This window comes from Gopherus flavomarginatus, chromosome 7, assembly GCF_025201925.1.
Source record: "Gopherus flavomarginatus isolate rGopFla2 chromosome 7, rGopFla2.mat.asm, whole genome shotgun sequence".
NCBI lineage: Eukaryota > Metazoa > Chordata > Testudines > Testudinidae > Gopherus > Gopherus flavomarginatus.
This window is the reverse complement of record NC_066623.1, coordinates 110,634,492-110,662,014: the sequence shown is the minus strand read 5'-3', so window position 1 is coordinate 110,662,014 and position 27,523 is coordinate 110,634,492. Positions and strand designations below refer to the sequence as shown.

General features: G+C 45.0%; 1 protein-coding gene across 1 annotated transcript in view; it reads left to right on the top strand.

The window, feature by feature from the left end:
* The window catches only part of LOC127055116 (cytochrome P450 4B1-like), a 202,061-nt gene extending 176,661 nt beyond the window's left edge, over positions 1 to 25,400 (top strand). The window contains exons 2-11 of the mRNA XM_050961737.1: positions 12,202 to 12,246; positions 14,285 to 14,412; positions 14,871 to 14,995; positions 16,137 to 16,288; positions 16,759 to 16,865; positions 18,607 to 18,797; positions 20,311 to 20,444; positions 22,190 to 22,254; positions 22,941 to 23,023; positions 24,959 to 25,400. Of these exons, the coding sequence (XP_050817694.1) occupies positions 12,202 to 12,246; positions 14,285 to 14,412; positions 14,871 to 14,995; positions 16,137 to 16,288; positions 16,759 to 16,865; positions 18,607 to 18,797; positions 20,311 to 20,444; positions 22,190 to 22,254; positions 22,941 to 23,023; positions 24,959 to 25,127 (1,199 nt within the window). The 3' untranslated portion in view covers positions 25,128 to 25,400. The remainder of the gene's footprint in view (positions 1 to 12,201; positions 12,247 to 14,284; positions 14,413 to 14,870; positions 14,996 to 16,136; positions 16,289 to 16,758; positions 16,866 to 18,606; positions 18,798 to 20,310; positions 20,445 to 22,189; positions 22,255 to 22,940; positions 23,024 to 24,958) is intronic.
* The last annotated feature ends 2,123 nt before the right edge of the window (positions 25,401 to 27,523 follow it).

Below are 27,523 nucleotides of genomic sequence, written 5' to 3'. Positions count from 1 at the left end.
CTTAAACTCTATGATTCTAAAAGCCCGACGACTGTGAGAGGTTAAGAAGGAGACTAAGGGAGAGGATGAGAGTGGGCACAAGGGAGATCAGGAGATGGGATAGGGTCACTTGGGCAAATAAGTGGAGGTATCAGAGGAGAGGAGCAAATGAGAATTTCTTTGTCTGAGATGGGGTAGACTCCTTGCATGATCCCAGATAAGTCATTTAATCTCTTTGTGCCTCTGTTCCCGGTATCTAAAACAAAGGATAATACTACTTTCCTATTTTGTGTATTTAGATTATAAGCTCTTTGCATGACGGTACATGACTGCCAGCACCGTGGGACAGGATCTTAGCTGGGGCCACTGGGTGCTACCAGAATATAGATAATAACTGATGTCAATTTGACAGAAAATATTAAGATTGTAAGTCTTTGGGGCAGGGCTCATCTGTTCCGTTGTGCTTGTATAGCACCTTGCACAATGGGGTCCAACCTTTGTTCTTGGCTGGGGTCTCTAAGTGCTTCTGCAATACAAACAGAAACATCTGCTAAATCATATTTAATCTTTTCTTCCCTTTGACTTCTTAAATTAAAATATACTTCACCTTGACCCAGCAGCAAAAGGCAGGAAGGCATGAGAATGTCGGTCAGAGACGTTTTCTGGAGAAAATCTCCATGGATCAAATGCCTGGAATGAAAGAGTTCCTTTAAAAAACAAACAAACAATGCTCATTTCAGTTTCAAAACTACTGGCCAATTCTTTCAGAAGTGACTAGTGACTTTGGTGTCTATGTTCTCGATGCCCAATTTGAGACTCCTTTATAAGATAAAGCTGGACAAATTCAGACAAGAAACAAGGCACAACTTATCTTTCACAGCAAGGGTGCTTATCCACAGGGGTGGATTACGATTTTTGCAGGGCCCTGGGCCAGAGCAAATGGGGGACCCTCCTCACCCTTTCCACCTGCAATCCCCACTACACTGCTGCTGGGGAGCGGGGTCAGAGTGTGGGGCATTGCTTCACCCACCCGGTGCTTCAGCTGGGAGTGGGGCCGGGGCATGGGGGCTTGCCCCACTCTGCAAGAGCACCAGGAGGGCTGAGCGGGACAAGCCCTCACGGCCTGGCCCTGCTCCCTGGCTGGAGTGCCAGACAGATAGAGCAAGTTGCGGTGCAGGGGTGCCCATTTTTCCAGGGGCCCCCAGTTGGCCAGGGCCTCTGGGCATGGGCCCCATCGGCCCAGTGGTTAATCCGCCACTGCTTATCCATGAAACCACTGAAAAAGGGATACAGTCTATTCTCCATCACTCGAAGACTTTACATAGGTATCCAATCTTGATTTAAACAGCTTTCTCTAGCTCCGATAGAAAAGGTGGGCTTGATGCTGGAATTACTAGGTCCTGTTATGCAGGAGATGAGACTAAATGATTCTAATGGTCCCTTCTGGCCTTAGAATCTGTGTCTCTCTTCCCCACTTCAACCCCAGGAAGGGTCAAGTACCTGCCCTCAGAAAGTCAGGTCACTTTAAGGGAAGTGTACTAATTAAACTTGCTGATGACCCAAATTAGGAGGCATCAGCAATACAGGTAGAACTGGAGAACTGAAGTAATAGAAATGGGATGAAATTTAATAGTATAAAGTGTAAGGTTATGCACTTAGACTAATAAGTATTTCTGCTATCCATCGGTTGGAAACAGAGGAAAAGAAAGACCAGACTGTCTTAGTCAATCGCAGTAAGACTATCAGCCACCACTGATGTAACTGTGGGGGAAAAAATAAAGGCAATCCTAGGATGTATCAGGCAAGGTCTTTCCAGCAGAGTTAGAGATGTACTAATGCCAATAGTAGGCACTCGTAAAACCTCATCTGGAATAGTGGCTAGCCTGGGTCATGCACGTTTGAGAAAGATGAATTCAAATTAGAACAGACGGAGAGAAGGGCTGCTAGGATGTTCGGGGGAATGGAGGGCCTGTTTAACCAGGGGCCATGAAAAGAGCTTGCTTGTTTAGCCTAGCAAAATGAAGACTGGGAAGGGGATCTGATTGTTCTCTAAATACATTGGGTTAAAATGGGGGAGGAGGTAAATTAGAGTGGGAGAAAAAGCTATTGAAAATCAAGGACAATCTTGGCACAAGAACAAATGGGGATCTACTCCCACGAACAAATTCAGGCTGGAAATGAGAAGAAGGTGTAGAGGCATAAGAGGAGTTATGTTCTGGGACAGCCTCCCAACAGGAGCAGTGGGACAAAACCCCTAGTTTTGAGGCTGGAGCTTGATATGTTTATGAATGGGATTATATGACAGAGTTGCCTGCAAAAGCAGGGGACTGGACTCTGTCCCAGAAAGTCTCTTCCCATCCTATGTTTTGTAGGTATCTCCAGTTGAGCACTCAAAAATCACTAGTCACTTTTCAAAATCGTGGCTATTATTTGGTGAGCCATCTGCCTCTAGTTGTCTCTGTTTTCATAAATTACAGCCCTTTGGTTGTATAATAGAGTTTGTAAAGCCACTCATCAGCTGTAAGAATCAGGGAGAAGGTTTCCATGAGGACTTTGCCTGTCTGAAAGTTCAATGCGCTTTGTACCTCAAAACAAGGTTGTGACACACACTGAGATCTACGATTATTTTATTAATCTGAGTAAGGACTTCATCTCTTGATTGGGGGTGGGGGGAGGTAGAGTGTCTCCAAAACCACTTAATAATCATCATCATCATCATCAATAATTTGCACATCTATGGGACTTTAACTGAGGATTGCAATGCAAACAATTAATTAAGCCTTCCAGTGCCCTTGTGAGGTACCAGTACAGATTGGTACCATAGCCAATTTCTGTTTGGTTAAGCTGATGCCCACAAAAAGGTCAGGGCCCCCATTTTGAAAAGTGGATGCTCACTCTGGGTGCCCCTACTTGGAGGGTGGGAAGGTTTAATTAATATGTATAGAGTCTCTTGGAAATCCTCAGATAAAAAGATGGCACAGATGTGCAAATAACTATCGTGCAAGTACTTTAAGAGATCTACCCATCAGAAGAGGCTTCCTGAAGTGCCTGATCAACACAGAGGAGACAGGTGGACTTGTGAAATTCCTTTGCTGCTCTCCTCTATCTATGTCTTTAATTGCTGACAAAGGTCTCTCACTCAAGGATTTCTCCAAGACCATGGAGTCAGACATTGGTAGAGCCAGGATTAAGGGAAGGAGTCAGGACTCCATGGGTTGTGTGTGCATACACGTGGATTTTCTTGTGGAGTTTTTTGTGGGGCTGTTGGGAGTGGGGTAGAAATAGCCCATCAATGCCACCCACCCAGCTGGGGAGACAAAGCCAGGAAAGTCCAGACACAGTGTGCATGAAACCTGTGCAGCTCACAGTCTTCAGTCACAGGGGCCTGTATGCCAAGGGGGTTAACTGCTAAAGGTGCTAATTCAGCTACTAAAATGCGTAGGTTGAGTGCACTGCTTGCAGAAGGACCAAAGAAAACATACCAGTGGATCTTTCCACATGCTGGGGTTTCTGTGAATGAGATAGATGCTTACTGCAACCAAAGAGCCTATAAAGCAAACAAAGGGGAGAAAACTTTTACTGATGCAGCAATTACAGAGGGAAATTCTATGGCCTGTCTTATGCAGGAAACCTGCTTAGGTGATCAGGGGTCTCTTCTGGCCTTAGTCTATGGATGAAATCCTAACTCCACTAACGCCCACTGAAGTTTTGCCATTTGTCTTATGAATCTTTGAACAGGAATTGGGATGTAGGTACCTACTATTTCATAGAATCATAGAATATTAGGGTTGGAAAAGACCTCAGGAGGTCATCTAGTCCAACCCCCTGCTCAAAGCAGGACCAACACCAACTAAATCATCCCAACCAGGGCTTTATAAAGCTGGGCCTTAAAAACCTCTAAAGATGGAGATCCCACCACCTCCCTAGGTAACCCATTCCAGTGCTTCACCACCCTCCTAGTGAAATAATAATTTCTTTGTTCTTAATCCATTTTATTCCATCTGTCTGCATTTGACACTTGCTGAAGTGGCCAGGAAGTGGAAATTAGCAACAAATTTCTGCTGCACCGACATCTTCCCCAGCCTGATTTAGCAGCCCACTTGCTGATCAGAAGAGTAGAGCTTCAGTACAAAATAATCTGTTTGTCTTGTCTCTCCATCTGTAGGTCAAGATGGGATCATTTCACTCAGATGTTTTCACATGTTTAAGAGCGGGGCAGTGGGCTTGGAAGAACAAAGGGCAGTTTTGAATAGTTCTGTCTTGGGGTATGTCTACACTTTGAGCGGGAGTGTAAATTCCAGCTTGAGGAGTAAAGGTAGGTTGGTTGGGGAAGCAGCCACAGCTGTGGCCACACCTAACCAGGCCACAGCAGGCCCTGATAAAAGAGTTAAGAGAGGAGCTGGGTCAGTCTCACTCCAGCCTTGGAATGGGAAGGACCTAGCTGCCTGGGAACAGAGGCTTCCTGCCACAGAGCAGTGCTGGGGAAAGGCAAGAGGAGCTGGGGTGCTGCAGCCTGGCAACTCCCGAGGCTGAGGCTCTGGGTAAGGCCTAAGCAGGTACTGGGGCTACACAAGTGTAGCCCAGGGATAGGCAGAGGCAGCTGGTCCAACCCCCTTGCCAGTGATGAGTGGCCATTATGGACTGCAGTCTGCCCCTTGAGAAAGGGGCTAGATGATGACTGTCTGTAGCCACTGAGGCAAAGTGGGTATAGAGAGTTGGGGGTTCCCTTGGGAGGAGAGACCCAGCGCTTGGGGGTACTGCTGGGGCAGAACCGTGAGGTAAAAGTCACCGGGGTCTGGGAGGGACACAGGGGCCTGAGGCAGGTGAGACACCAGCCTGCAGAGGGCACTTATGAGGCTGGAGAAGAGCTAATTCCCAGATGACCAGCAGGGGGTGCCGCACCAGTGAGACTGCGAACTCCTACGCTGCCTTTCACAAGGGGCCAGGCACCTATTCTCTTGGGCTTTAGGGACCTGAACTAACACCCGGTGAAGTCAATGGGCTTCAGCTCAGGCCCTGTTGGAGGATTTTTCTTTTATTTGTTTTCCAAATTAAATGTCACTTGTTCAGTATCCATTTAGGAGGAGAACAAGTCAACAGGGTGAAAATCTGCTGATTCCTTCTGACAGTGGGATACTAGGTGCTCGCTGCCCCCTGCTGGAGGCCTGCTGCCATGGTAATCCCGCCGTATGAAGCAGTCCTTTCGGGAGAGAAGAGCAGTGAGTTCAAACATCCAGGAGTTGCCTAGAGAGGCCTCCCAGGATCAGTTGCTGGAGGAATAAGTGAGGTTCGAAGGGCTGGGAGCAGGCAGGGGCCAATCAGGGGCCAGCAAGCCAGATAAAAAGGGTTGGCTGCAGCTTTCAAAAGCCAGTTCTGGATGTGGCTATGACAGGGCAGGCTCTGTCTCCCTGATTTAAGACTAAAACCTGGGCTGCTCATGGGCCTAATGCGGACAGTTTGGTTAGATATGTGAACAGGGCCGGTGCAACCATTTAGGTGACCTAGGCGGTCGCCTAGGGCGCTAGGATTTGGGGGGCGGCATTTTCTTCAGCAGCGACCACGGCGGCCGGATCTTCAGCTGCCCTGGTCGCCGCCGGCATTTAGGCAGAGGGAGCTGGGGCAGGGGAGCGCGGGGAGGGCCACCTGCAGCAAGTAAGGGGGGGGCAGCACGCAGGGGAACTTCCCGCTCCAGCTCAGCCCTGTCCCGCCTCCTCCCCGAGCACGCCATGGCTGCTTCACTTCTCCCGCCTCCCAGGCTTGTGGCGCCTAAGCTGATTGGCACCTCAAGCCTGGGAGGCAAGAGAAGTGAAGCAGCCATGGCGTGCTTGGGGTGGAGGCGGAGCAGGGGTGAGCTGGGATGGGGGGTGCCTCGGGGCAGAGGGTGGGGGGTGGGGAGCTGCCGTGGGGGGGTGCCTCAGGGCGAGGGCTCAGAGATGGGGACGGTGTAAGGTGGAAGTTTTGCCTAGGGCACGAAACATCCTTGCACCGGTCCTGTCTATGAAAGACTGTTATGGTATGGTCTTTAACAGCCAGGTGGCCATTTTGAGTTGAAAATTGTTTTACAGAAAGAACAAATTAAATGCAATGGATACAGGAGAGCAAAGTCCAACTTTCCTCATTTTTTTTAAAATAAATATTGTGCAATGTTCAGAAGCAGGACAGGGTGCTGGCCTGATAATCCTGCAGAAAGAAATCTGTTTGTCAACCGATAGGAAATGCCCTAGGCAGGAGCAGCGTCAGTTGCCCCCTGAGCCAGGCCAAGGTTTCACAGTACTGGCCTGGAGGGAGCTTCATCTCCAAGCTCTCATTCCATCTCTACTCTCTTCAGTTGTGTTTCAGTTGTGGTGGGGTTTTGTGTGATATGGTACCAATCCACTGTGAAAAGGCAGAAATTAACAGTGAGCAATTATGGAACAATTTACCAATGGTTGTGGTGGATTCTCCATCACTGACCATTTTAAAATCAAAATTGGATGCTTTTCTAAAATAATTTTCTACTCTAGGAATTATTTGGGGAGGGTGGGGGCAGTTCTCTGGCCTGTGCTATACAGAAAGTGAGACTAGATGATCCCGATGGTCCCCTCCAGCCATAGAATCTATTAATTGAACTTAGATCACTGATTCATTTCATATAGGTCCATGACTAGTGGTCACAAATAATTCTTGCTCACTAATGTCATATGTTGCTTTTCAATGGCAGAATTTGCAATTCCATTACCCAACACTAGTCCCTAGAGCAATTGAGTGCCCCTTTCTAAAGGACTTAAGTCTCCGCTCTTCGCGATATTAGAGCGGTCAACAATGTGACTGAACATTTTTGCGTCAGAATTCATTCAATTGGTTTCCAACAGTTTGATTCTAATCCCCTTCTTCTTACTGCACTTCATCTCCTGCCAACCAGAGCGTTCTGTCTGCAGTTTTTAATATAAATGCTTGCTCTTCTACTGGCATATAACTTATTTAGGGGCGGGCCACATCCTTCTCTCCGTTAGGTGTAACTCTCATGGCTGTCAATGGCAGTTGTACCTATATAGCTGAGAGCAGAATTTGACTATTAAAAATTAATGGAAAAGAGGGAACTGAATACAGACCTTCTGGTAAAGTACGTCCATCGTGGAATGTGATGGATTTGCTGAGCTGTCGGGACACTCCAGGTAGTGGAGGGTAAAGGCGAAGGCTCTCCTTAATGCACATGGTGCTGTAAGTCATCTTACGAAGGCCATCCCTAAAACCTGTCCCCGTCGAACCTAGTTTAAAGCCCTCCTTACTAGGTTAGCCAGTCTGTGCGCAAATAAGGCCTTTCCCCTCCTCGAAAGGTGAACACCATCTGTGCCTAGCAGTCCTTCCTCGACTAGCATCCCGTGGTCGAGGAAGCCAAAGCTCTCCTGGCGACACCATCTTCGCAGCCAGGCATTCACCTCCACGATGCTGACTGTTGACTGTTCGACAACTTTTAAAATGAAGGTGGGATAAATTTACCAGTCATAAGCAACTTGCACAGTTTATTCACAGCCAATGAATAGCAACTTTCCATCAGAACCCAAGAGCATCTGGTACTGACCTGTCTGTCTGGCAGTTGCTCTGGTAACTGAAGGCACATTTCATGATGCCGTCGAGAGTCATCAAGCTGACATGTTCAAAGAGCTCCACTGACTTCTCCTGTGCGATCAGCTGTTCCCACTTATCCTAGTGCAGGAAAGAGACAGGTGAGAAGGCCCAGAAATGCCTTGCTCTGCAGTGTCAGCATTTACCTTCCATCTTAAAAATAAACTAGGGACATCTTTAGCTAGTTGTGTATTCTAGACAACAAAAAATGGGAAAGGGAAATGCTCTCTTATTTCAAGATGCCAGTTTGAAACAAGAGGAATCTAGGAATCTACTTGGCACTTACGGTATAGACCCAAGTTATCTTTCTCTCTCTTGCCTTTGTCCAGAATCAGTTGCTTTGATCATTACACTGCAGGGTATCTTATTGTATGGAAAATTAGTCAGAAAAATTACTATGTACAAATGGTTCCTCTTTAGCCAAACCCTGATGCAAAGGTCTTGGGCTGGCCCTCTACACAGGAGTGAGCTTTCACTTTAGTCCCCATGTATAGGATGCCAGACGCTCTGCCCCCAGCCTGAGCAATGCCTTCCTCTTCCTTACAAGGCAAGTTCGCTACCAGACAGAGATCTGTCCCATGCCAACACTGTCAGTGTCAATTCAGACTGGAGACACGCTAATGCTGGCCCACAGCCCATCCTGATGTGTCAAATGTCATTGGCAAAGGCCTCCTTGGAAGAAGCCGAAGGCTCATATCACGATGAGATCAGAAATAACTGCTGCCAGGGGAAGAGTTGGAGTACAGCAGAAGCCACAACGACAGCTGAGTGGTCCCACAACGAGCTGTTAATGTTTAGTAATGTGGCACTCTGAGGCTCTTTGGTGTTATGATAAAAGTCAATCTAAAAATAATTTGTTCATTGATCAATGATTTCAGGTACCAGTTCTGACTGATCTAAAGGCCACTGATGGCTGAGGATGTCAGATGCCTAGGCTTTCGTATATGATTTGTATTGTGTCTTACTCCTGCATGGGGGTGGCCATAGCTAGATTAGCCCAAGAGCAACCCTGGGAAGGAAATTGACTAAAAGACTTGCAGCTCCAGCCTGGGTTCTCCTTAGCATCAGCTGGCGTGTAGGTTGATGCAATTATTTGTAGGATGCAGCTTGCTTCTTCGTGTGTGGGGGGAGGATGGGGGATGGGGGGTTGGCATATCTATATAGGCTTGGAAGGATTAGATGCGTTGATAAATGTTGGTGAACATCAATTTCAAATACACACACAAACAGAGGAAGGAAATATTTCCATAGATAATAAATCAAAATATACAGATAGGAAAACTTGGAGTTTGATTTAAGGCTACTAACTTTGTCAATGTGATGTTGACAAAGTGTGTTTTAATGGTTAGAAAGTGTTAGCTTTTTGAATCTCAATCTCTGTCTGTCTTTAAATAATTATTGTCTGATCCCCGCCCCATCATTTCCTGAAACTGTGAAAAATTTGAATTGATGATATGAAAAAAGCTAACCCATAACTTCGCACAACTGTCAAAATTTAAATACAAAATTGAAAGCAAATGCTTACAAATAATCAATATTAGCTGTCCAAGATATAGAAATGAATAAATAAATTCTAACAAGCCTCTGGGGAGAGAGATCACATAGAGGCATATATAAGAATAATAGCATCTGTTGTATGGTTTGTAAGTTTATAGGTTCAGTAAAGTTGTTATGCACTGCAAATGGCTTCTAGCTCTTAACACCTTTAAGCTTGCACTGGGTTATTACATCTGCCATCTGTGGGGGGAGAAGCCACAGCTCTGTGGCCACTCTGCTCCCCTCCTGTCCTATTCCCTGCCCAGCTTGCTGGGGTTCAGAAGTAGTAACACTGCAGCGTCGGATCTCACCTTTCCTCCCCCCCGCCCCCTGAAACTGCAGTCTGTGCAGGCTAAATAGAAGGGCTGTTGTCAGTGAGACATTATGCGCCTGCACAGCCACAAGAAGGCAAGTGAGAATCTTGCCCATTATATTTAACGTATTAGCTCTTTTGCTGCCCTATTAAAGACGGCAGCAAAAGAGGCCATGATACTGGTCAATCTTAAGGAGACGTGACCTGTTAGTGAACGTGTGCCCCTTCCAGATCCATTCCAAAGAGAGCCTGGGTCTGTTACACCTCTCAGCTGCACCCAGAGGCTCTTTAGCTCCATACAAGATATACAGACTCATGTTTTCAGCGGTCGAAGTCCCCCGTTCACTCCCAGTTATATTGGCTGACACATATAGAAAATAGGGCTGTTTTATTTTTCTGTTACAATAGCCCAGTGTGGTTCAAACTCCATGCCAGTGCGTCAATATTCTGGTTTCTCTCCCTGTACATGTTCGGTTTGCTCAGTAGTGAATCTATGCTGCAGGCCTGTTTTTAATTCTCACACTAGAAGGCAGTGTTGTCCACATGGAATCAGAGTTCTTTCAGGGACAATGCATTGCACATTTAGTTACTCTTGTACCCAGATCCCCTGACAATATAGCTGCAGAAGTTAATGGGAGTCCCATGTGCAAACCTTGTAACTCTATTATTTTTCCTGCACAGAGCCCACTGAGAAGTGAAATTGTAGTTGCAATCTGTACTATGGAAAGCAGAGATTTCAATCTAAACATTGTGAATATTGGCATCTCAGGGTATTTTCTAATCCCCAGATCACAGTGTTGAAGTGTCCCCAGTCCTAGGGTTTGGGAATGCACGAGATCCCTTACTGAATCCTGCCTTTCATATAAGTACCTTTAAAGAGTACCACCAAGAACCTATTTAATGCCTTATTAATAGTAGCAATCACTATTGTGGATTAGATGTGATTTTTGGATCACAATAAAAGGGAACCCCAAATCCCTGGATTCTAAAATTGTTATCTATTGAAAAGCAAGGAAATACTGCAGCTGGAATCCACTTAAGAAAGGCCCAGACTGCCAATTTCCTTATGCTTCTAACAGGCAAAATGCATTAATTAACTCAAGAGTAGAGCTGATCGGGACCCATTCCTCACAAGCCTTTTCATTTAAAAAAGTGCCCCTCACAGAGCTGGTCAGAACACTGGGGCATTTTCTGTTGAAAAGGTCAACTTTTCATTGGAAAACCAAACTCAAAACTCCACAAATATTTGGCTGTAAACTGCCAAAAAGTTTTTCTAAATGTTTAAGTGCTCCCTCCTTCCCAGTGCTATGCCCCTCACTTTCTTGTTAGTTTCAGTTTTTCGGCTAGAACAATAAAGCAAGCACAGCACAAAGCTGTGTTTCTAGCAGCTCCCACTGTGTCTATCTCCTTCTTTGCTGGGTCCAAAAATATAACACCTCTTATATCTGAGTGCTAGTGATATCATTCCATACTGCAAATGCCACTGAATGCTATTATCTGTAAAGCAGAGGTCTCAGAAATGGACATGAAAAGCATCGATTCAAAGAAAATGCCACTGTTTTAAGATGGAAACTGGCACAGAATGAAATCAGTGTATTTTGTAAGCATTTTGATCAACTGTTTTCAATACTCACACAGAAAATGATCACTCTCCATCTGAAGAGAAATTAATAAGTGCTGAAGCCCAAGCACTGAACGTGATTTACACCAGCTACACAGGCCCTGCAATTATTTATGCCTGCAACTTTGTGGGTGGAAAAAGGTAGACCTATTTAGGCCAATCTGAAAAGGCAGCCGTTAATGTCCATTTCAATCTGTATTGCCCACACTCCAGAAAGGTTTGCTCATTGCACATACCTGGAAAATGACAGGTTGTGTTCACTAGAGCTGTAGCCTCTTCCTCAATGGGCCAGGCCTGCTCAGCTGAAAGCACCACTACACTTGACTTATGTTTTTTTCAGTACAGATGGGACTTGAGTTAGGGGCAACACTCAAGTTATAACTCAAGCTAAGGCTGCACTGAAGAAAAAGCCTGAATTAAGTAATGGTATTAAAAAAGCTCTGTACTTTTTACACATAATGAGAATCAGAGGCTAATGATTCCTAAGCAAAAGAGCAAGTCTGAGCAGGCACAAACTGAAAAATGCAGACTGGGAGGTGATGTATTTATTGGAAGGGGTTTTAAGCATAACTAATCCAATTTGGTCTTTCCCCAGTGCTCTGACACTATGGTGATGGGAATGAATCTGGATAGATGGATGAATGAGGAGAAGAGCATGCTCTAAATAGAGAGAATTGTGGTCACCGTTTTTTTAGTAAGGCTCTATTTATAAATAGTCAATGATTAGAAAGAATTGATGTATTAACAAATGGCTTGTCAATTGCTATAGAGGAGTCCAAGAGGTCAGTAGGTTGCTTAGAGCCATCTGTTGTGCCTTTTTCTCATGTGGCTATAACCCCCTATAACAACACCTATTCCTCCTCTCTGTTACACGCTTACAATGTCTGTCAGACATTTATTAACCCTTTAGAATCTATCAATGGAACCTTGATATAAAATGTAAGAGTTTTCCTGTATGGAGATTGTCCTTCCCGGTACAGATTTTGCTACTAGTGAGAGCATGATTAAAGCTTAGAAGTAATTCTAATAATGTTTGACTAACATAGGATCAGATTTTGATGCCTTACTCACCATGAGTAGCACCTTATTCACCTTCAGTATCATTTTACCCTAATAATATATTTCTCTTCTCTGTTGAATTCTACAGACCCTAAGTCTCTTGTGATATACAGTTTCCTGGTTCCCTGGATTGGTTTGTACTATCATATTTCATTCTCATTTACCTCATGTAACAATATTGCTGGTGATATTCATGAGGGAAGCAGCATCATTTCTTGTACCACATAGATACAGAGTGATAGCATTTAATAGCTAACATAAAAACCAGGACCGGCACTAGGGGTGTGAGCGCCCTAGCGTGAATGGCAATTTCGCTGCCCCACGCGCTGGTCCTGCGGCTCCAGTGGAGTTGCCGCAGTGGTGCCTGCGAAGGGTCTGGTGGTCCGCGGCTCCGGTGGAGCTGCCGCAGTCATACCTGCGGGTGGTCCACCAGAGCCGCGCGAGGAGCCGACTGTCCGCAGGCACGACTGCGGCAGCTCCACCGGAGCCGCGGACCACCAGACCCTCCTCAGGCACCACTGCGGCAGCTCCACCGGAGCCGCCTGCCACCCCCTCTGGCAAAATGCCGCCCACCAATAATTCTGGCCCCCTAGGCGATTGCCTAGGCTGCCTAAATGGTAGCGCCGGCCTTGACAAAAACGACTGTGACAGTAACTGGAAGGTGTGAATGAAATACAGGAAAGTGGAGAAATCTGAGTTCAGATTGAGAAATGGAGGTTAAGTTCCATCCTTTTACTCATGTCATCATTGTAACTAGATATTTCAGAGGTTTAGCTGAGAGCACATTAGATACAATATTTTACATGTGATATTAAGTGGTAATACGTGAAAAACATAAACAAGTATCAGATCATCTTTGAGCCTTAAACTTGAATTTCCTTGTCTGGATTGAAATTAGACTGTTTGGTGCATAACATTTTCTCCTCAAAAAAACATGGCTTTGTTGAAACTGAAATGTGTACGGAAAAATATCAATTCTGACAACTGTTCAGCTTTCAGCAGGAAATTTCTCGATGAAAAATGTTCTGCTTTGTCTTAAAATATCATTTTCTTTTGGTTGTTTTGGTTGAAACAAAATGACATTTTAAGTCTAAACAAATTGCAAGCTTGCATTTAATTACAGAATGGTTGATTCAAAATGAATTTTGGTTTGGTTCCCACAGGAAAACTGAAAATTGTTGATTAAAAATTTTCAAACAAAGATTTTTCTTTTGAAATTTCTCACAGGGGAAAAAAATATTGGTTCTCCAAAAAGCTCTAAGTGAAATCAAAGATGTTTAATGATGTCACTCAGCAAAAGAAGTACACAGTGTCAACACAGTGTCAACCTGTGGAACTCATTGCCAGGATAAGTTGTGAAGGCTAAAAGTCTAACTGGGTTCAAAAAAGAAATAGATAAGCTCATGGAGGATAGGTCCATCAATGGCTAATAACAAAGAGGCTCAGGGATGCAGCCCCATGTTCTTGGTGTCCCTCACCTCTGACTGCCAGAAGGCAGGAGCAGATGACGTTGTCATTGCATAATTGCCCTGTTCTGTTCATAACCTCTGAAGCACCTGGCATTGACCACTGTTGGAAGACAGGGTACTGGGCTAAATTAGTGGCTCTCAACATTTCCAGACTGTACCCCTTTTAAGAATTTGATTGCTCTTGAGTAGCCCCAAATTTCACCTCATTTTAAAACTACTTGCTTACAAAATCAGACATAAAAATACAAGTGTCACAGCACTTACTGAAAAATTGCTGACTTTCACATTTTTACCATATAATTATAAAATAAATCATTTGGAATATAAATATTGTACTTACATTTCAGTGTATAGTATATAAAGCACTATAAACGAGTCATTGTATGAAATTTTAGTTTGTACTAACTTCACTATTGCTTTTTATGTAGCCTGTTGTAAAACTAGGCAAATATCTAGATGATTTGATGAGACCTCTGCGTACCCCTGGTTGAGAACCACTGGGCTAGATGGACAAGTGGTCTGACCCAGTATGGATGTTCTTATGTTCTAAAGAAAAACTCTTTTCTTCCTGATGAATACACTGGATAGAACTGAGCAGATATTCATTCATATTCTGGCTGGATTGTATCATGGCACCTGACATGATCCATTGCTTAGTAGGAAGTGATCTAACCAGCTCTTTTGCACTGTGCTCCTCCACAGGGCAAGGACTGTTGATCTTAAATGGGCCAAAGTGGTTCCAGCATCGGAGGCTGCTGACGCCAGGGTTTCACATTGATCTTTTGAAACCTTACGTGACCATGATGGCAGATTCTGTCCGCGTGATGCTGGTAGGAACGGCTGTTGGCACCATCATGAGTTCAAACCTCCTAGTGCCCCTTCCTGATTTAAGAACCTTTACCTAGTAGATTAGAAAGATTTAAAAACATTGAGAATGTTCTCTTTGGTGCATGTTGGGTCGGCTGCCAGCGCTGCAGCAGTGTAGCACAGTGAGCAGAAGAGAGCCCATGCTAACCCATTGCACATCTCCACAGAGTGACCTGTGATGACTTGGTGGACAATGAGCCCTGTTAAAGGCGCTCCTGCCGTCTCTCAGCCTTCCATGCAACCCAGGGTTTAATCTCAAGACTGTCAGTGAAACTGGCTGGACTGTTAAAAATTACAGCCACCTGCTCACAGGTCCAACATCCCCAGATGCAAGAGGTGGCCCAGACCCAAGTGAATGGCTGCAACCAGGATTCTGTACTCCCAAGAAAATGTCTCCCTTCTCATTACTCTTTTCCAATAGGATAAATGGAAACAGCTGATCACACAGGATAAGTCAGTGGAGCTCTTTGAACATGTCAGCTTGATGACTCTCGACAGCATCATGAAATCCGCCTTCAGTTACCAGAGCAACTGCCAGACTGACAGGTCAGTACAGGCAAGTGTCAAATCCTGATGAAAAGTCCTTGTTGGCCTTAAATGACTTTAAATTCAGTGTGGTGCAATTGTGTCCAAACTGGGAACTACACAGATGTGATAGAAGTAGTGGATCATTAGCCTATTGATCTTCATGTCACTAATACAGGGGAGTATTGGGATCTGGGGTGCTGGGACCCACTTTAACTCCACTTACAGCCTGCTCAGGAGCTAGACGTGCTGGCATCTTTTAAATGCAGAAGCTACTAATATATTGATGCCATCAGCTGATCTTTATGAGAAATCGGTGTTGTTTGATGGGGGTGGTAACAAACATGAGATTGTTGTTGTTTAACTGAGACAAGGGGCATTGTTTCAAGGCAAACCAAGAAAGCTGCTTCCTATACAGTCAATCATATTACACAACTATTCAAATCTAAGAGCCGCTAAAATCATAATGAGTCTGATCCGGAGGTGCTGGAACTAGGGGTTCTGGAGGTGCTCCTGCACACGCTGGCTTGATGTGGTTTCCATTATATGCAGGGTTTACAGTTTGGTTCAATGGCTCTCAGCACCCCCACTGTACAAATTGTTCCAGCACCCCGGTCTGATTTTGCTCTGGTGAAGTTAGTGGGGGGGGTTGCTATGGAATTCAATGGACTCGAGATCAGCCCTAAGTTTTCATGTGACTAGTGACTTTTGGTTCCTCAGTGTCACAACCCAAAAGCCTGAAGTGGGAAGGCGCAGAGTGCCTGCCACTCCTATTGCAATAAAGGAGAGCTGAGGGCACTTGGCACCTCATAGGACCGGGCACATGGCTTATCAGACACTTATACTGGGGGTGAAAGGCCAGGCAGAAGTGCTGCAAACTCAAGACATTCAACTACAAGCACTCAAGTTACTCCCCGGGAACACTGCTTTGCCTCGTGCAGGCTGGCCTGAATGCTTTGCAAGGAAAAGGCCATTCTCTGAGGCAGTTTCACTACGTTACCGCCTGTTCACATTGCTGTCATGCTGGGTGACCTTAGTCTTGCACTAACCACACACTTGCCATTAAAATCAACAACTCTGAAATCTTTGCAGTCTGTCCCCCAATACACTCAAACTCGCTGCCCAGTCTTTATCCATCTCTCTCTTGACTCTCTCTCTGTAGTGAGAACTTATATATCCAAACAGTCATGGACCTCAGCTTGATGGTGCAACAGAGAATCCAGACACCCCTGCATCACAACCATCTCGTTTACTGGCTCAGTTCTCAAGGGCGTCGATTCCGCAAGGCCTGCAGATTGGCACATAAGCAAACAGGTATTTCCTGCTATCCTCTTCTCACCTCTCATTCAGGATTTGTACCAGGCTCCAAGATAAGACCTAGTCTACACTACAGACTTATGTCGGTATAACTACGTCACTCAGCAATGTGGAAAATCCACATCCCTGAGCAAAGTAGTTATAGTGACCTAACTTGTGGTGTGGACAGCCCTAAGTCAATGGGAGGTCTTCTCCCATTGATATAACTACCGCCTTTCAGGAAGGTGGAGTACCTACACCAACAAGAGAAGCGCCCATTGGTGTAGGTAGTTCAGGCACCTCCGCAGTGGCCCAGATTCTTTACATCCCCCAGAAGCCATGCAGAGTGATCCATCTCATTTCAGAAATTATGAGAATCAAAGAATTCTGGTTCCTGGGTATTTTGGGATCCATTGGGGTTCTGGAAAATCACAGTGCACATATGGCTCCGAATGGGATATAATTACTTTAATGTTTTCCTGATGCAGATAAAGTGATCAGAGAAAGAAAGGAGTCCCTTAAAGATGAGCAAGAGCTTGAAAAGATCCAGAGGAGGCGCCACCTGGACTTTCTGGACATCCTTCTGAGTGCGAAAGTGAGTGTTGCAAGAACTGTTTGGAGCCAAGTATGTGAGCATTTCGAGTAGCAGCACTGAGAGAGGCCTGGGCATTGTGGACAGCAGCTTCCAAAAAATATATATTTCTGTTCAGGGAAAAGGTTAAAATTGATTGGCCGGATTCATCAATGTTCAGAAGCATAGTTTTGACACAAGGGATGGGTTCTGCCCCAACTCTGTGACTGCAGAGTCCTGTGTGCATAGTTAAAGCCACACAAACGCTATAGGCTTGTTCATGTGCAGTCGAGGTTATAAACCACACTTAGTCTCATTTTTACAAAGTATAGTCACTGGCAAGACATAAGCAGACTCCTGTAGATCGAAAGAGTGATCGTTTTATAGAAATGATCATTTTAACTCAGCAGTGACTGGGTGGCAATGTAATTATGCAGGACTGTGTGTACCATTTAAGCCAAGGAGGGCAAACTTTTTGGCCTGTGGGCCGCATCGGGTTTTGTATATTGTATGGAGGGCCGGTTATAGGAGGGGGTCATGGCGAGGCCCACACCTCCTATCTGCCCTCTCCCCCAAAAGCTTTTGCCCCATCCAACCCCCCCCATTTCCTGACAGCCCCTCTGGGACCCCTGCCCCATCCTCACACCCCTGCTCCCTGTCCCCTGACTGTCTCTGCACCCCTGCCGCCCCATCCAACCCATCCTCTCATTCCTGATGGCCCGCTCAGGACCCTAACCCCATCCAACCACCCCTTCTCCCTCTCCCTTGACTGCCCCCGGACTCCCTGCCTCTGACTACTACCTGCCACTCGATCCATCCATCCCCCCTCCTTCCTGACTTCCCCCTGGGACCCCTGCCCCCATTCAACCCCCTATTTCCTCCCTGACCACCATCCACACCCTCACTCCTGATCAGCACCACGAACTCCCCTGCCCTCTATCCAAACCCCTCCCCCCCCGCTCCCTGCCCCCTTACCGCGCTGCCTGGAGCACAGGTGCCTTGTGGCGCTACAGTCATGCCACCCGGCTGGAGCCAGGCCACGCCACCACCACCGCCACCACCCACCACAGGTCAGGCCGGGCTCTGCAGCTCCGCTGTCCCAGGAGCTCACAACCCCGCCGACCAGAGCATTACGAGCGAGCTGAGGCTGCGAGGGAGGGGCGACAGCAGGGGAGGGGTTGTGGGCAAGCCTCCCAGGCCAGGAGCTTGGAGGCCAGGCAGGACGGTCCTATGGGCTGGATGAGGACAGTGGGCCATAGTTTGCCGACCCTTGATTTAAGCTCAGCTTTGTGTTAGCCTGGGGAAGCACTGGGAGGAGAGAGAAATCTCCGCCCGCTGCTGCACTGTACATGGGGGTACTAGTAAGTTCACTGCTATATCCCTTCTAAGGGATGCAATGTGTTTCCCTTGGTGCATCTCACCCTTTCCATGGGCTAGTGAAGGAGGAGGGGACAAGTATGTCCCAGCTTCCTCCTTACTACTCACTATCCCTCCAGGAGGTTTCTTGTCCTCCAGAGTGAGCAAGCAGGAAGCAGTATCTGCATTTGAGGGACTGCAAGGACGGCAGTTGTACCTTTCTGCGTCACAGGAGTTCATCTCACATGTGGGGATTCTTACATTTCTCCCCAACCTAAAGGGAAGGTCTGATCAATGCTCCAGGGTTTCCTTTCTAACACATTTGTCACTTAAACTCTGAGCAGCAGGAAGCCTCATATCTCTTTCCTGGGAAAACCCATGAAACCTGATAGAAGCCGTGTGTCGTTAGGATGAAAATGGAGCTGGATTATCCGATGAAGACCTACGTGCCGAGGTGGATACGTTTATGTTTGAAGGTCACAATACCACGGCCAGTGGGATCTCCTGGCTCTTGTACTGTATGGCCCTGCACCCAGAGCACCAGCAGAGATGCAGGGAAGAGATCAAAGAGATTCTGGGAGACAGAGAAACTGTTCAATGGTGAGAACTTAATATTCCTTACAAGTGATCTCCCAAATAACTTGAAACCCCTCTCCTGTGATCAGTTTATTAACCCCAGTTGTCTCTCCCCCTACCACCCAGTTCCCAATTGGGAAAGCTAGTTCTCCTGGACTGCAGGCAGCCTTTTGTTCTGGGGTGAACTTACTTGAATGCAGGACCATCAAGGTTGATGGTTCTTGATGGTTTCCCATTTTTAGCCCCTGTGCTAGATGTAAAGATTTTTCCCAACACTTCCTGGGTGGTCCAGCTCAAGATGGAGGCCACAGTACAACCCAGAGGGCATATAGCAGTTTATAGTCAAAATAGCATTCAAAAAATAGAATGGCATTTGCAGCTTGGCATGAGTCAACTGTCCCATCTCTGCATAGAACATTGGTGAGACAGATTCTGGAATATTGCATCCAGTTCTAGTGTCCATGTTTTAAAAAGGTTGTTGAAAAGTTGGAAAGGGTGCTAAAAAGAATCATCAAAACACTTCAAGGGCTGGAGAAACTGCCTTACAATGAGAGACTTAGAGTATGTCTACACTACCCGCCAGATCGGCAGGCAGCAATCAATCTAGTGGGTGTCGATTTATCGCGTCTAATCTAGACGCGATAAATCAATCCCCAAGCGCTCTCCCGTCGAGTCCTGTACTCCAGCTTCAACGGCTGGAGAAAATGCCTTGAAATGAGAGACTTAAAGAGCACAGTTTATTTAGCTTATCAAAAAGAGGATTGAGAGGTCATCTGACAACAGTGTCTTTCATGGGAAGAAAATACTAGGTACTAAAGAGCTCTTTAATCTAGTGGAGAAAGACATAACAAGAGCCAGTGGCTAGAAGCTGAAGCCAGACATCCTGCAATTAGAAAATGGACACATTTTTAAAAGTGAGGGCGATTGACCATTGGAACAAAGAATGAGAGGAAGTGGTGGAGTCTCTATCTCTAGATATCTTCATATCAAGGTCGGGTATGTTTTTGGAAAATATGCTTTAGTCAGACATAAGCTATTGGGCACAACTGGGCTCAGTTCAGAGGGATCTGGGTGAAATTTAATGGTCTGTGATATATAGGAGGTCAGACTAGATGATCTAATGGTTCCTTCTTGCCTTAAGCCCTAATAACTCTATATATTATAGATGGAGAGGTAGAGAAGGTTGCCTAAGTGTGTCCATTCTAATCACCCTTCCCCTTTCAGCTCCTTTTAAACTAAGGGAGCTGGGCAGAATACAGCTCTCCCTTCTCTTATAAAACCAGAGGGAGAACTCTCCCTCCTCTACTTGGCTTGCATAAGCAGTACCTCCCCACCGCTCTCCCTCCTCCATGGCTCTCGCACTGAGAACTCTCATCTGCTTGCAATTTGCTTGACTTACAGGTTATAACGTTCACCTTTCAGTTTTCTGTTTTCCAGGTCACAGCTCTGCCTTTGGGTGAATCTCTGTAAAAAATATGAACAATATCTTTTTGGCCATTGTCAGTTGTCCCTAATTTCTGCCTCTGGTTCCTTTCAGGGATGACTTTGGGAAGATGACCTACACCACCATGTGCATCAAAGAGGCTCTTCGTCTTTACCCTCCAGTACCTCTCGTAGGACGAGAACTCAGTGCACCTGTAACATTTGTTGATGGACGTACCTTACCAAAAGGTCTGCTTAGTCTATCTCCTCTTTAAATGCTTATTAGGTTGTTGTGTGCCTGTACATCAATGGCAGTGATCCTCATGTCTCTTATTTGTATTTTGCCTCTCATTCCAAAAGCATTTTATATACAGAGAATGAAAGGAGAGAGGGGAATTGTTTAGGGAGACACACGGACTATTATTTGGAGTAATAGTGTGATACTTGATTTAGGCTAAATATCAAGAACATCCACAAACGCAAATTCAACTACCATCTCCGTGTGGATGATTCACAGATCTGTCTTTCTACTCCAGACCCGTCTCCTTCTGTCCAAAAAAAATCTCAGCCTGTCTCTGACATCTCCTTGTGGATGTCTAGCCATCAGCTCAAGCTTAACATAGACAAAACAGAACTCTTACTCTTCCCTCCAAAACCATCTTTGCTACCTCCTTTCTTGACCACCCTGTTACCCATCACTGAGGCCTGTAACTTGGACATCATCTTTACTCAGCCTGGATGTGAGAACCTAGAGATAGATTTATGTCTAAGTCTTGAGGTTGTTTCTGCATAATGGTTCTAAAATCTGGACTTTCCTATCCAGCCACACAGCTAAAACTGTAGCCCTGCTCTCATTATCTCACATGTCATGACAACATCCTTTTCTCTGGCCTTGAACAATGCAATCTTGCCCCACTGATGTGCATTTAAAATGCTGCTCCAAAGGTTATTTTCCCAGCCTGTGACCAAGGTCACTTTGACCTTGTCATCCCTCTTTGCATTCCTCCACTGGCTTCCTCTTCTCTATTGTATCAAACATAAGCTACTTGTCTTCACTTGGTAGGCCCTTCATGACCTATCGCATTCCTCACCCTTACCTATCATCCCTCCTTCTGTATCAAAAGGTCAACTCCCACCTCCAGCCAGGCCATGATATCAGCATCCATTGCCTACTTGTTAAATTTTCCAACAAGCATCTTCATGCTTTCTGCCATGCTGCTCCTCACACTTGGGAGGAACCATCATTAAAACTCTCCCTTTGCCATAAACCCTTCAAAAAAATCACACCTAGGCTGCTAATGTGCTGAGACAGCTGCCTGTCATGATGATGAATGTTACTTCTGCGAACTCCTCCATCAGTCTGTCTGATTCCATCTGTTGTCTCTTGTCTTATACTTAGACTGTAAGTTCATTGGGGGCAGGGACTGTATTTTTGTTCTGTGTTTGGACAGCACCTAGCACAGTGGGGTCCTGGGCTATGGTTGGGGCTCCTCAACGTGGCAGCTATACAATTAAATACCAAGAGTCAATTCCTAATTGTGTGATGTATAAGTTGTTCCAAAATCTTCAAAGGTAAAAGGTGTAGACTTATTTAAAAGCAGATAAGACAAAGAGCAGGAGAATAAATCACAAGGAAAAACTTTGCATTGATAAGGACATGGAGCACGTCCACCAGGACTCTTTCATCTCTAACATCTTTTGGATTTTCCCCTTCTCCTGATGCTTACCTGAAGTGACTTTTTTCACCGTCTGTAGAAATTCTTTAACATTTTTGGACAATTTTTGTTTTATTAGTCAGTAAAGAATGAGGTGGTCCCCTGATGGAACTCTATTACTCAATCAACACATGGGTGGCAGAAGAAAATAGGACTTCAAAAGGGGATTTGATACTAATCTAGTTTTGCAGGATTCCACAAGTGTCGGTGGACAGAACACTATGATCTAGGACACGTTTTTCCTGCCTTATGATGATTTATTTCTGTGATTCTTAATAGGATCCCTGGTTTCACTGAATATTTATGGTCTTCACAGAAACCCCACAGTCTGGCATGATCCAGAGGTACTTCTTTTTTTACTTGAAACTGATAAGATATTTTTGGATATGGGATAGCTATATGTCTGATCAATGAGAAGTTCCTATGTGCACATGAAGCAGCAAGTAGGCCCTTTCCTTGGGTAGATGACCAATTTTCACTAGGAGTACGTAGATAACACAATGTTCATGCTGTATGAAGACTCCACTTAACTGTAGATTTTAGGGGATATGTGGGATATGGAAGGTCCAGAGAAAACTAAATTTTGTTTCTATGTGAATTTTTAATTGAGGGTGGAGAGAAAACCAGGTTCACCCATGCATTAGGCCAAATCCTAAAGCTGACACAATACCTTTCATTGCCCTGACTCCTCCTATATTTGTTTGGGCCACACCCACCCGTTTTCATTTTGGGAAGTTTGTAGATGTCTCAAGGATCTTCTGCATCGGGCCATTTCTCTGCTGTAAGCTGGGAGCCATATACTAATACATGGTGTTACCTATGGAGAGAGATTGTGATGGAAATTGTGTCCCTTTTCCCTACCCAAACCATTGGTACACATTGTCCCCTGTCATTAAGATAAGGCTGTTTACTTGCCTTTAGTGGGCTTGTGCAAGGGTAACTGAGAGTGGAATCTGGCCCTTACTAGCTAAGCTCGGTTGCCAAACTAAGCGATAGTTTCATAACTATGTGTCTTTATTATTCTTTGCAGGTCTTCGACCCTTTGAGATTCTCACCAGAGAACTCAGCTGGATGCCATTCCTATGCTTTTCTGCCTTTTGCAGCTGGACCCAGGTGGAGTATATTTAATTCTATCTGTTGCTTTAGTTAAATAAAATAATTTTCCTTGGACACTGATGAATCACTCCCAGCTTGGGGTGACATTCCAGTTCCAGTGAAGTTAGTGGGAGTTTTGTCATTGGGGAATAGAATTTCACCTTTTGTCTTTGCCATGTGCCATATCAGTGTGCTCTTGTTTTACATGTGCTCTCAAGGTATTCAACAGTGTGTGCTTAAAAAGGAACATTCGGGACTGAAGCAAAACTCCAAATTCAAACATCCTCTAACTTAGGAAACTCTTAGATCTGGATCCAGCTCAGGCTTATGTCTGTTTAAATCCACAGCATGTCAGAACAATACCTCCATACCATCTTCTGTGTGGTCTCCTATACGTGGTTTGACCTTGAACTCATCGGCAAGGCCCCTGCTTCTCTCCAATGTTATGTCCCACTTTTTGCTGTGCTGCCTGTAGGGAACCTTGTTGATTGGTATAGAAAATTATTTTGTTATTTTCCTGCCCTGGCCTCTGTCTGCTTGTTTGTTTGTCAACTCTTTGGGGGAAGGGACTGTCCTTTGTTGTCTATATTGCCAAGTGTCTAGCACATTGTAGGCTCTATTGCACAATTAGGACATGGGGTGGTCTAGTGGACAGGTAAGTCTAGAGACTTGGCATCTATGCCTGGCTTACCCACTGATGTGCTGTGGGACCTTGGGCAAGACTTGTGAAGAACTACTCTGTACATATTCTTCACTGTGGAGAGAGGAGGTGGCAGCTTTCCTGCTGTATTCACAGCAGAGCTGTACATGTAATTGTCACTTGTGTCTAGAATCCTCCTTCCCTGACAAGTGCCTGCAACAAAAGAGCAAACCTTTTGCTTAATTACAAATCAGCCAAGAGAAACACCGTTAGGTGCTGCTAATTGTTCTCTCCTGTTCCACCACAGGGACCAGATTCTCAGCCAGTGTAGATGGCATAGTTTCGTCAGCTTCACTGAATCTATGCTGATTCACACCAGCCCTCTGCCTAAGTTTGTTTCTGATAAACTATCCAGTAGAGCTGGTGAAGAATTTTCTGTTGGAATAATTTTCTGACAGAAGGGGCAATTTCTTCAAAACTGAAATTTTTCTTTGGAATATCTAAATGAATGTTCCCCATTTATCCCAAGCTGCCTGCCTGGCTTACAGAAGTTTTTATTTAGATTTTCCTCAAAGTTTTCCAACAAAAATTGGAAATGTTCTTTAGAAAAATTTCATTTTTGCTCAGACTGCATTTTCTGTTGGAAAATCATTCCAGTGGGAAAACCCCAACCAGCTTCACCACTCAGTTTATCCAAAACAAATACCCATACAAAGCTAATGCTTAGCCAATCTAAATCCACATAGAAAAGTTGATGGCTCTTTGCCACTTTAAACTGGCTTCAGACCTGGTCTTTATACTATAAAAACCAATGAGAAGTCCTTGTGGCACCTTACAGACTAGTCAATTTATACTGTGACTGGAGAGAGCAAAGTGCAGCACTTGGGTATTTTTCTTGCCCGACATAGTTAAATTAAACAGGTATGTTCTTTGGCTGCAGGCATTAGCTGGGGAAGATGTTTAACATCAGATAAGAATTATGTTTACAGCTCTGTTGCCATCTCTTGTCTACTTGGTGAAGAAAGAGCAGCTGCCAGCTGCTTCTCTGCACCACACTCTACTCAGGGAATTTGGGGCTGGTTGGCTCCCCAGGCTGTCACATTTCCAGGCTTATTTGAGATGGAAAAAAAAATGACAAAAATGCAAAATTTTGTTGTGGGAAGGAATTTCCATTTTCCAACCCTTTCTACTAACCACTGGATAGAAATGAATCCCGTTAACTATTTCAGTGGTCGTCCCTTGTGCTCTGTTTACTATATTAAGTGTCTTTGGTAACTTTAGAGATGAAATATTTGTCACTTCTCTCTGCTCAGGAACTGCATCGGGCAGCAGTTTGCCATGAACGAGTTGAAGGTGGCTCTTATGCAGACTCTGCTGCGCTTTGAACTCTCCCCTGATCCAGCCAAGCCCCCCATCAAAATACCTCAGCTCGTTTTGCGCTCCAAGAATGGGATTCACCTGCACCTGAAGAAACTTCAGTGACACTTAGATCACTGAGACGGGAGTGTGATACATGGCAGAGTTTAATCTAAATTTGATTGAATAACTAGAGCTGGGTGGGAACTGAAATTTCCTTTTCATGTGAAATTCTGTGATTTCAAATTGGTTTCATTCAGAATTGCAAAGGAAAGAACAGAATTTCAAAATTTCCCACAAAATGAATTTTAAAAAATCATTTAAATAAAATTTCAAAAATTCTTCCAAGATCATCAAAACTTTTTACTCTGATTTTGACTTTTATATAAAAGACAAAACGAAAAGTCGTTCTGAAATCAACAAATCTAAACTTGTACCGGTGTCAAAAAACATTGATAGATTTTTTTTTCAAAACAAAATTCTTTCCAAAGCAACAATTCCTGTCAAAATTTTCCCAGTTGGTTCTAGTGAAAACAAAGGCTGTGTTTCATCTCTGCAGATGTATCCCTGCTAACTCTTCTTTGTGATTAACTAAAAAGTTATTGGCAGGGGGAAGGGCCATGGAGATGCAGCAGTGTATTTTTATTTATCATCATAATAGTTTAACAAGGGCTTAGCGTTGTACAGAAGAGAAAGAGGACAGCGTCCCAGCTCTGGGAGATTTGCAGAGGGGCTAGATTCCGACACAAAGGGTGAAGGATGGACGGGAGTGAGTAAGCAGACTTCCTCTTCCTGTCCCCTTGTACGCTCTGTACACAAGCCTGCCAGATTTCCAGCCCCCGTGTAGGGACCACTTCCTCTGAGGGAGCGAGACGAGTAGGTAGGAAGTTGTACTGGTTTACCTCAGAAAGGGTACTGCAGAAGTCCACCAAGGGAAGGGAGTGCCACTGCGCCCCAGGGCAATGCTATGCTTAATAGGAAGAAGCCTTACATAGCAGTAATGACAATTATTGTTTATTTACATGAGTGCTTAGAAGCCCTAATCAGGTGTCGGGACCCAGGTGGGCTGTTTGGGCACTGGACACTCCACATGCTTCTAGATAGGACATAAATCAATGGCAGGTTTGTTGCACAAAAGTTGCCTCTCTCTTTAATCTTTCCCTGCCTTCCATTCAGGGCAATGCAAAGGCTTATCTGTTGCCATGGGACGGCCTGATTCAGCCCTTCAGCTAACTAAATTAAGGAGAGTGCAAATCCTGGCCTACACTGAAAAGTTCTACAGGTATAACCATGTCGGTGAGGGGTGTGATTTTCCACTGTTGGTGTTATCCCTAATGTGGGTGCATTGACACCATTATTAAGGTGTCTTATAGCCATATAGTTATTCCCGTGCCATACAGAAACAGCTATACTGGTACAGAGCACACTTATACCCATATAGCTGCATCCACACAAGGGAGGGGAGTTGTCCCACTTTACCATTAGTGGCATAGTCAAAGTGGCACAACTTTCAACTGTACACCGTAGAGCAAAATTGTGTGCGGCAGATCAGGCATCCCAACGACCCAGCAAGCAAATTAATCAATGTTTGTAAGGATTAAATTCATGTGTAACCCCTTTTATCAACTTGTTTGTATGTAAATTATCTTGAGATTTCACAGCTGTGTCAATGATGCATAAATTAAATAGCATTAAAAATATTTTCATGCCATCCTATTAGCACATTAGGCTTCCAAATATAAATGTATCCGGATTCACGCTCTCAGATCCCCACCTCTCACCCCATGGCCGATTGTGTCTCTTGCTGTGGCCTTATGCAATGTCCACATCCAGGGCCGGCTCCAGGTTTCTTGCTGCCCCAAGCAAAAAAATAAAATAAAATAAAACGGAGGTGGAGAGCAGAGTGCCGCCACCAAAGCACAAACAACAACAACAACAAAAAATGGAGAGTGCTGCCAAAAAAAAAACATACAACAAAAACCCCTTGAGTGCTGCCCCTTGAAAAGTGCTGCCCCAAGCTCATGCTTGGAATGCTGGTGCCTAGAGCTGGCCCTGTCCATATCCCTCTAATGCCTGGAGAACCAAACAGAGATTGGAGTCCCTTTTGCCAGGCACTGTATAAATACATGGTGAGAGACAGTCCCTGTCCCGATGAGTCTAAATAGACAAGACAGATAAAGGATGGGGCGAGAAACAACTTACCCAAGGTCATGCAGTGTCAGAACTTGGAGTAGAACCCAAGTCTCCCAATGTAGTGTTCTAGCCTCTAGACAACACTGCCACTCCAACAAGGGACTGTGCTGATTGTCAGGGTATGACTGTTTGGGAAATCTGTGCGATTTGTGGATTCAGTGTGAGATTATGGACTCTCTGGGCATATCTTTATCAGCAGCAATCTCCATTTTGAATGTGTGGGCTTTGAGTGCTCTGTTCTCTGTTCCCTCTTTACCTCCAGGTTGAACTGAAAGTCTAACAGGGCTGACAACAGAGGGTTCTTAATTTGGGATGGTCCTCTAGTCAAA